Genomic DNA, 10,481 nt, shown 5'->3' with positions numbered 1-10,481 from the left:
ACTACCCTCTCTGCTCCCAAATTGGGGCAGCTTCCTGGGTTTCCGATTTTCTCATTTGCGTGGGTAAAAAACCCTGCCCCCACCCGGGCTTACGCAATTTTTTTAAGGGGAGAGGAGGGAAAATTTTGTGGGGGGTACGAAAAAGCGGAAAGAAACAGTCATTTCGTCACATGGGCTTGGTTTTTCAGTCTTTAAAAGGAAGGTTCTCTCTGTTGGCGACCAGTTGTCAAACGACTTGCAGTGAGCGTCAGGAGCACGCCCAGGAACTCCTCAGCAGCGCCCCCTTCAGCTCCACAGCCAGACGCCCTCAGACAGCAAAGCCCACGCCCGCGCCGCGCCCTGCCCACCGCCGCGATGCTCGCCCGCGCCGTGCTGCTCTGCGCAGTCCTGGCGCTCGGCCACGCAGGTGAGTACCTGGCGCCGCGCAGCGGGGACTCCGGTTCCACGCACCCCGGCAGAGTTTCCGCTTCTGACCTCCTGAGTCTATCCCAGTACTCCAACTTCTCTCCGAATAGAGAAGCTACGTGACTTGGGAAAGAGCTTGGACCGCTAGAGTCCGAAAGAACTCGGTGGATATTCCAGCTTTCCCACAAGCCCTGATCATTATGAGCCAGTTACTTAACCGATCTGAGACACTCTCACCTCCTAAATAGGGATAGATGATGCTAATTTGCAGGTTGTCATTGTAAGATAGGATCTGATCAATATATGTGAATTGTTTTTATTTGGACCTCTTTTTATTGAGTGGAAGAAGTTGTTTTAAATACTCTAGTCAGTTCTTTCCTGCCCCCAGGAAAGCCGGGATTCTGTTTTAGGATAAGCAAAAGTAAGTAAACTGTTTTACTTTGAATTTTTCTCTAAATGTTGATTAGTGTACTAGATCCATTTTAATTTGGAAAGCGAAGTGCTACTTACTTGAACTTCTTAAAAATGCTAATTTTAACATCTAAAGAGTTAACTAAGAAAAGCTTAGTAACATGATGTACCAAGTTGAGAATGCTGTTATCCTTATTTAGAATAGAAAATTGGTATTTCTACGTTTTATCCATTCTAAATCAGGTTAAAAAAATGTATTTTCATGACTACCTATATATTTCTTGAATTTATTATTGTAAAGTTGATTCATAGTAAAACAATTAAATGTTTAAATTAAGATTAAGACACTAGAGAATTATTTATTTGCTGTTCTTTAATTGTAGCAAATCCTTGCTGTTCCTACCCATGTCAAAACCGAGGTGTATGTATGAGTGTGGGATTTGACCAATATAAGTGCGATTGTACCCGGACAGGATTCTATGGTGAAAACTGCTCAACACGTAAGTTTGTCCTTTGGTTGCCTCATTAGGAGTGGGACTGGATACAGTTATCATTGTATAGATTTGTGTCTTACAATGAGTCCCATTAATTTCTCCCTCCCTTTCTTCCTCTTCTTAAAGCGGAATTTCTGACAAGAATAAAATTATTTCTGAAACCCACTCCAAACACAGTGCACTACATACTTACCCACTTCAAGGGATTTTGGAACGTTGTGAATAACATTCCCTTCCTTCGAAATGCAATTATGAGTTATGTGTTGACATGTAAGTACAAGTGTCTTTCTAAGGTTTTAGTTTTCTCAAAGAAAAATATGCTTTATAATACTGTAAACCTAATCTAAAAACATATTTCCTAGTTTATCAAAATGAGTTTTAAGATACCTTTTAAGTTTGCCTTCCATCTTAATGGCCAAAACTATTGACATTTAGTCCCATCCAATTTATACAGTCTACTCACAACTCTGTATACGTCTTCCAACTTTTACTATTTGGTCAGTTTGTGGAGGTAGCACAGTCCAGCTGTTTATTGAATGCTCATGGGTCACAGAATTGTTCTGAACATGTAGCACCCATTAAAATAAATTTGGATTTGGATCAGCAAGATAATAACTTTCCATGATTCTAAAGTAGGTGCCATGCTCAGCCATTCCCCTTCATAGGCCTCTTGGATAGGGAGCAGATGGCTACCTGAAAAATCAATATTGCCAGATTATAATGTGCAGAGTATATGTATTTTATTAAAGATGCATTTCAAATGGCCATTAGATTTTAAAGTGTAGTTGTTTTAAAATAGATTATTTTTTATTTTTGGAGTTAAATTCAACATCTAGTGCCACTTTCCACATTTTACATTAAAAATAATGGTTGATTTACTTAGCAAATGAGAATAAATACAACTTTTTTTCTTTGAAAATTTCAGCCAGATCACATTTGATTGACAGTCCACCAACTTACAATGTTGACTATGGCTACAAAAGCTGGGAAGCCTTCTCTAACCTCTCCTATTATACCAGAGCCCTTCCTCCTGTGCCTGATGACTGCCCGACTCCCTTGGGTGTGAAAGGTGACTAATAAGAATCCATAGAGATGTATTAACTATAAGACGGGCTGCATTGCTGCCAAAAATATTTTGACCTTAGACTACCATTTATTTATTAACAAAAGCAGTTTTTACTTTCATCATGGATATCTATGGGTATTTTTTAAAGTATGAGTCTATGTAAACTATTCTGTAAAAGCAAATGAGCATCTTGGTATAATGTCTTAATATTTTCAAAGTATTTCATTAGAAATTAAATAATTCTAATTAAAATAGATAAAATCATTCAGTAAGAAGTTGTTCCCCCATATCTTAGAACCGTTGTTTATACTACGATCCTATTCACAATTGTAATTCTCTTTTAATGAAGAATTCCTGGTAGACTGACAGTCACTATCTCCTTTCTTGAATACATAGATGGATTCTTATCTTAGCTTTCTCATTTTTCAGGTAAGAAGCAGCTTCCTGATTCAAATGAGATTGTGGAAAAATTTCTTCTAAGAAGAAAGTTCATCCCTGATCCCCAGGGCACAAACATGATGTTTGCATTCTTTGCCCAGCACTTCACGCATCAGTTTTTCAAGACAGATCATAAGCGAGGGCCAGCTTTCACCAAAGGGCTGGGCCATGGGGTAAGATAGAGTTAATATCCTAGAGTTAGTAAAATTATACCAAATCATAATCAAGGGCTAACATTAAAGGAGATATACAGATAGATAGATCCAAATAACTTACCCACTTTTTTAAAAAAAAGTCTTATCTACAAAATTCTTAAGGGAATTTTCCATTTACTTCTCTGGTCTAGTAAAATTATACACACACACAGACATGCACACACGTATAGAAACATTCACACACATACATATGTACAGGTATTATTATTCGTGATTTGACCCTTGTATTTTTTAGTTTAAAATGTTAGTAATGCAAAATGTTATGTCCTCAAAATCACATTGTACTCTGATTATGCTGCTTTCAATATTGTAAGGTGAGGTTTCTGCCTCATTATTCTCTTTTGGATTTCAATAGCATAGCTTCAAGTTATTCATAAGAATTTTTTATAAATAATACATTTTTATACTTTTTTAGAATTACCATATCATCATAGTGAAGTATGTAATATATATGATATAAGCTCCTTATAGTATGTTAAGTCCATTAAACACAAAGACATATCAGTTTGTAGCTTTGGTGGATAAACAAATTAATTTAGCAATTTGTGGCTATGAAAAAATGTCTATTTTATTTAAAAATGTTAAAGAAAGCTAAATCATCAAATTATTTAATGATGAATTATATGATAGACACTTTAAGAAAAACTTCAACAGCAACAAATTAAGTTTTTTCATCATTTTATAGGTGGACTTAAATCATATTTATGGTGAAACTCTGGATAGACAGCACAAACTGCGCCTTTTCAAGGATGGAAAAATGAAATATCAGGTATGCTTCCTTTGACTATTAAGACTTAGTTATTACTTATGGCTTACACCCATATTTTAAAATCCCTAAAAATGTGTTCCTTAACTTTTTAACTAATGTTTATTTATTACTATTATTTTTTAGATAATTGACGGAGAGATGTATCCTCCCACAGTCAAAGATACTCAGGCAGAGATGATCTACCCTCCTCAAGTCCCTGAGCATCTGCGGTTTGCTGTGGGGCAGGAGGTCTTTGGTCTGGTGCCTGGTCTGATGATGTATGCCACAATCTGGCTGCGGGAACACAACAGAGTGTGCGATGTGCTTAAACAGGAGCATCCGGAATGGAGTGATGAGCAGTTGTTCCAGACAAGCAGGCTAATACTGATAGGTAAACAAGAAAATGATTTATATAAAACCCTCTTCCCCAGGGAAAACTAATGTGTTACCTTTCTTATGTTTTGAGTAACTGACAAGATGTGGTAAAAGAAAACTCACACACTCTATATTCATTAAATATGTAAGCATGACTGATCATATAGCTATCTTTTGATATTGACAAGGAAGAAAACAGAAATGAAGGAATAGCAAATTTTAAAAATTGCATTCCAATTGCTTGAAAGCTTGTGATCAGAAAAATAAATGTTTTTATTCTTTATTTTATGCAAATAGGAGAGACTATTAAGATTGTGATTGAAGATTATGTACAGCACTTGAGTGGCTATCACTTCAAACTGAAATTTGACCCAGAACTACTTTTCAACAAACAATTCCAGTACCAAAATCGTATTGCTGCTGAGTTTAATACCCTCTATCACTGGCATCCCCTTCTGCCTGACACCTTTCAAATTCATGACCAGAAATACAACTATCAACAGTTTATCTACAACAACTCTATATTACTGGAACATGGAATTACCCAGTTTGTTGAATCATTCACCAAGCAAATTGCTGGCAGGGTAAGCATTATTATTGAAAACCAAAACAAAGGACTAGTCAGTAACTTTAGAATTTCTGCCATAGAAATTATTTTTCTTAAACTTACTAAAAGAGTAGTTAGTTATATTGCTAATAAAATTATTTTATTGATATAAGAAGCCTAACTTTGTTTGAAAAGTCTAAATTTTTAGTCTACAGTTGTCAAACAAATAGCAAATTGTACCCCTACCTTAAAAATAGATATTTTCAAAAAGTGTGTATAATCCTACAGGAATAAATATTTTAGGCTTGAATACTAGTTTCATTTTTGAAATTTAAAAGGGCAAATTCGTTCTGGACTGGTGTCCCAATGAATTTTAAGCAGAGCTCCTATTGAAATGTATGTAAGCATCTTTCCAGCAAATAAAAATTGTCTCAGCTGGGAGTTTCAGTCTTACCTGATTTATACCTAAGGCAAGCTGAATACAAACAGCAAATATGCCTAAAATTCTTGTTTTACAACTAATTTTACTTTCCACAGGTTGCTGGTGGTAGGAATGTTCCACCCGCAGTACAAAAAGTATCACAGGCTTCCATTGACCAGAGCAGGCAGATGAAATACCAGTCTTTTAATGAGTACCGCAAACGCTTTATGCTGAAGCCCTATGAATCATTTGAAGAACTTACAGGTAAGAAACAGTTTCTAAACTTCTTTGTTTTTTTTGTTTGTTTGTTTTTTGTTTTCTTTTGTTGTTGTTGTTTTTGAGATGGAGCCGTGCTCTGTCACCCAGGCTGTAGTGCAGTGGCGCCATCTCGGCTCACTGTAACCTCCGCCTCCTGGGTTCAAGCAATTTTCTTGCCTCAACCTCCCGAATAGCTGGGACTATAGGTGCACGCCACACGCCTGAATGATTTTTTTGTATTTTTATTATAGACGGGGTTTCACTGTGCTAGCCAGGCTGGTCTCAAACTCCTGACCTAGTGATCCGCCCGCCTCGACCTCCCAGTGCTGGGATTATAGGTGTGAGCCACCATGCCTGGCCCCTAAACTTCTTAAAAGAATCAGGGGTCAAATGGAAACAGAGAAGTTGGCAGCAAATTGAGCAAAAGAATCAAACTGTGTTTTATTTCGTGAAGTTTGACATTGGTTATATCTCTGTCTTCATCGCCTTAACAGGAGAAAAGGAAATGTCTGCAGAGTTGGAAGCACTCTATGGTGACATCGATGCTGTGGAGCTGTATCCTGCCCTTCTGGTAGAAAAGCCTCGTCCAGATGCCATCTTTGGTGAGACCATGGTAGAAGTTGGAGCACCGTTCTCCTTGAAAGGACTTATGGGTAATGTTATATGTTCTCCTGCCTACTGGAAGCCAAGCACTTTTGGTGGAGAAGTGGGTTTTCAAATCATCAACACTGCCTCAATTCAGTCTCTCATCTGCAATAACGTGAAGGGCTGTCCCTTTACTTCATTCAGTGTTCCAGATCCAGAGCTCATCAAAACAGTCACCATCAATGCAAGTTCTTCCCGCTCCAGACTAGATGATATCAATCCCACAGTACTACTAAAAGAACGTTCGACTGAACTGTAGAAGTCTAATGATCATATTTATTTATTTATATGAACCATGTCTATTAATTTAATTATTTAATAATATTTATATTAAACTCCTTATGTTACTTAACATCTTCTGTAACAGAAATCAGTACTCCTGTTGCTGAGAAAGGAGTCATACTTGTGAAGACTTTTATGTCACTACTCTAAAGATTTTGCTGTTGTTGTTAAGTTTGGAAAACAGTTTTCATTCTCTTTTATAAACCAGAGAGAAATGAGTTTTGATGCCTTTTTACTTGAATTTCAACTTATATTATAAGAACAAAAGTAAAGATGTTTGAATACTTAAACACTGTCACAAGATGGCAAAATGCTGAAAGTTTTTACACTGTCGATGTTTCCAATGCATCTTCTATGATACATTAGAAGCAACTAATGTCTGAAATTTTAAAGTACTTTTCGACATTTTTCTGTCATCAAACTAACAAAAACAGGTACCAGTGCATTACTAAATGAATGTTTAAATTAGACATTACCAGTAATTTCATGTCACCTTTTTTAAATTAGTAATGAAACAGTAATTTGAAATTTCTAAATTCATAGGGTAGAATCACCTGTAAAGGCTTGTTTTATTTCTTAACGTTATTAAATTTGTACATATACCAAAAAGAAGCTGTCTTGGATTTAAATCTGTAAAATCAGTAGAAATTATACTAGAATTGCGTGTTAAAATATTGTATAAGTGATATTCCTAATTCACCAAGAGTGTAAATCTTTTTAATGTGACTGTTACAACTTCCTTTTAAATCAAAATGCCAAATGTGTTAAGGTGGTGGAGCCACTGCAGTGTTATCTTAAAATAAGAATATTTGTTGAGATATTCCAGAATTTGTTTATATGGCTGGTAACATGTAAAATCTGTAGCAGCCAAAGAGTCTACCTTTAAAATAAGCAATAACAAAGAAGAAAACCAAATTATAGTTCAATTTTAGGTTTAAACTTCTGAAGGAAACTTTTTCTTATCCTTGTGTACTGCAGGCCTGGTACTCAGATTTTGCTGTGAGGTTAATAAAGCACCAAGTTGTGCTTGGATAATGATATGTTTCTCAGATTTTCTGTTGCACAGTTTCATTTAGCAGTCCATATCACATTGCAAAAGGTAGCAATGACCTCAAAAAATACCTCTTCAAAATGCTTAAATTCACTTCACACATTAATTTTTTCTCAGTCTTGAAGCCAGTTCAGTAGGTGCATTGGAATCAAGCCTGGCTACCTGCATGCTGTTCCTTTTCTTTTCTTCTTTTAGCCATTTTGCCAAGAGACACTGTCTTCTCATTACTTTATTTGTCCTCTTTTGCTTCACTGGTTTTAAGATCAGAGTTCACTTTCTTTGGACTCTGCCTGTATTTTCTTACCTGAACTTTTGCAAGTTTTCAGGGAAACCTCAGATCAGGACTGTATTTCACTCCTCTTAAGAAGATTAAAAGAAAAACAAAAGGACCCTTTTAAAAATAGTAAACACTTATTTTAAGTGAAAAGCAGAGAATTTTATTTATAGCTAATTTTAGCTATCTGTAATCAAGATGCCTGCAAAGAGGTTAGTGCCTCAGAGAGAACTGTACAGGGTTTGTGACTGGAAAAATGTTACATTCCCATTCTAATTAATGCCCTTCCTTATTTAAAAACCAAACCAAACAATGTCTAAGTAGTTTTCAGCAATAATAGTAATGATGATAATACTTCTTTTCCACATCTCATTGTTATTGACATTTAATGGTACTGTATATTACTTAATTTATTGAAGATTATTATTTATGTCTTATTAGGACACTAGTGTTATAAACTGTGTTTAAGCCTACAATCATTGATTTTTTTTTCGTTATGTCACAATCAGTATATTTTCTTTGGGGTTACCTCTCTGAATTATCATGTAAACAATCCAAAGAAATGATTGTATTAAAACTTGTGAGTAAATTTTTAGAAATCTGATTGGTGTATTGAGATATTTAAGGTTGAATGTTTGTCCTTAGGATAGGCCTATGTGCTAGCCCACAAAGAATATTGTCTCATTAACCTGAAGGTGCCATAAGACTGACCTTTTAAAATGTTTTGAGGCATCTGTGGATGCTTCATTAATTTGTTCAGCCACAATTTATTGAGAAAATATTCTGGGTCAAGCATTGTGGGTTTTAATATTTTTAAATCAAACACTGATGATAGATAATGTTAGTATTTACATAAATGATTGAAAAAATTTGTCTTTTAGGAAGAGGGAGAAAATGAAATAATATCATTAAAGATAAATAACTCAGGAGAATCTTCTTTACGATTTTATGTTTAGAAGGTTTAAGGTTAAGAAAGAAATAGTCAATATGCTTGTATAAAACACTGTTCACTGATTTTTTTTCTAAACTTGATTTGTTATTAATATTGATCTGCTGACCAAACCTGGGAATTTGGGTTGTGTATGTGAATGTTTCAGTGTCTCAGACAAATGTGTATTTAACTTATGTAAAAGATAAGTCTGGAAACAAATGTCTGTTTATTTTTGTACTATTTAAAAATTGACAGATCTTTTCTGAAAATAAACTTTGATTGTTTCTATATATCTTTGTCATATGACATATGATTTCTCTGAAGCATTATTCTTAAACCATTATCTTGCGTTCTCCTACCTATTCAAAACTAGGGCTGACCCTTCATGAAGTAGTTTTGTCCTCAGTTACATAGAGGCTTCCTAGAGTCACTATTTAAATCTCATAATCTCTTATTCACTGTGACATTGTGTTAGAAAATGTCTAGTTTGTGTATCTTTATAGAAGATGGCAAACAAGCTTATTTTAATTGCCTAGTCTAGAAGAAGAAGAAGAAAATACACAGTAAGACAAAGAATAAAACAAATATTATGAAGGAGGCACAAAATAAAGAAGTTCAAAGAGGAGTAAATTATACAAAGTTGGGCAAATCATTGATACAAAAGCTCATAGGCTTTTGTTGTACCTCTATCCTTGACATCTTGGCAATTTCAATAACTACATGGACCACATATTTAGCATCTTCCCTGGCCTCTCCTCTTTGGCCTTCTCCATTCCAGGGATGCCTTCCTCCACCACATTTTCCCAAATCATACATATCTTGGTATCATTATGATTAATTACAGTACCACTTCCAAAATCTTGATTCCAAGCATCTTCCAGCTCACCTATTTTAGTGCTTACACTCTAACATCTAACTCTCAGTCTCACTGAGCCTACTGATCTACCAACCTCATCACTTCACTATTTATTACCTCTTTTATCTTTCCATTTACTTCCATATGCATCTAGCTCAGATTTTATTGTCCATCATTTTAATCACTCCCTTCCACTCTGTATACTCTCCCTCTACTGTGCTGAATTGGCACAACTTGATTAAATCCAGCCATTCTCCTAATCTGTTTTTTATTTGGCTTCCCAGTAGCATTCAACACAAATAGCTATAGTCTCTTTACTGAATGTATCCCTGCCCCCACCTTGGCTTCATGGTTTGATACTCTCCTGGTCTTTCTCTACATTTCTCAGAGCACTACTATTCAGTCTTCTCTCTCTCTTTTTTTAAGCTCTTTCTCTTCTACTGTATCTATAAGTTGAAGTGTCTTGATATCTTCTCTGTCTACATTCCTCCAGATTAATCACATTCAAGCTCATTATTTGAAATAATAAGCACTCACAAATTTATGTCTCCAGGACCAACGTCTAATTGTCAATTAACAACCTCTCCACTCAAAGTCATCAATTTAATTGCTTCTTTCACAGTATTCCCTCCCAGCACCATATATCCCAAATAATAATTGTCCAATGTTAAAGACACCACCATACTCTTTTCTTCACTTGCATAGCCAATCCAACAGCAATCCTGTTGACTACAACCCACAAATGAATCCTAAATCTGTCACCTTTTTTCCAACTTCACTACTACCAATCTAGCAGTGTAATAGTCTATTAATTGGTGTTCTCTTGTCTATTCTTTCCTCAGCCCAAACCATTCTCCTTATGGTAGTGGCAGTAATTATATAAATATATAGAGAGACACACATACACATACACACACACATACACACACATATAATACTTTAAGTTCTGGGATACATGTGCAGAATGTGCAGGTTTGTTACATAGGTATACATGTGCCATGGTGGTTTGCTGCACCCATCAACTCGTCATCTACATTAGGTATTTCTCCTAATGCTATTCCTCC

General features: G+C 35.5%; 1 protein-coding gene across 1 annotated transcript; it reads left to right on the top strand.

Moving 5' to 3' along the window:
• The first annotated feature begins 209 nt into the window (after positions 1 to 209).
• Positions 210 to 8,809, top strand: PTGS2 (prostaglandin-endoperoxide synthase 2). Its single transcript, XM_023203423.2, has 10 exons — positions 210 to 406; positions 1,200 to 1,316; positions 1,437 to 1,580; positions 2,236 to 2,379; positions 2,806 to 2,987; positions 3,715 to 3,798; positions 3,922 to 4,168; positions 4,450 to 4,736; positions 5,237 to 5,384; positions 5,873 to 8,809. Exons 1-10 carry the CDS (start codon positions 355 to 357, stop codon positions 6,280 to 6,282), a joined length of 1,815 nt encoding a protein of 604 aa, XP_023059191.1. The 5' UTR covers positions 210 to 354; the 3' UTR covers positions 6,283 to 8,809.
• The last annotated feature ends 1,672 nt before the right edge of the window (positions 8,810 to 10,481 follow it).

This window comes from Piliocolobus tephrosceles, chromosome 1 (genome assembly GCF_002776525.5).
Source record: "Piliocolobus tephrosceles isolate RC106 chromosome 1, ASM277652v3, whole genome shotgun sequence".
Taxonomy (NCBI): Eukaryota; Metazoa; Chordata; class Mammalia; order Primates; family Cercopithecidae; genus Piliocolobus; species Piliocolobus tephrosceles.
Note: the sequence above shows the minus strand (reverse complement) of the source record. Positions and strands in the feature narration are given on the sequence as shown.

Coding starts and splice junctions, on each gene's coding strand:
- PTGS2 (XM_023203423.2), top strand. CDS start 355: ATGCTCGCCCGCGCCGTGCTGCTCTGCGCAGTCCTGGCGCTCGGCCAC. Junction 4,169..4,449: donor AAGCAGGCTAATACTGATAG/GTAAACAAGAAA, acceptor TTATGCAAATAG/GAGAGACTATTAAGATTGTG. Junction 5,385..5,872: donor ATCATTTGAAGAACTTACAG/GTAAGAAACAGT, acceptor TCGCCTTAACAG/GAGAAAAGGAAATGTCTGCA.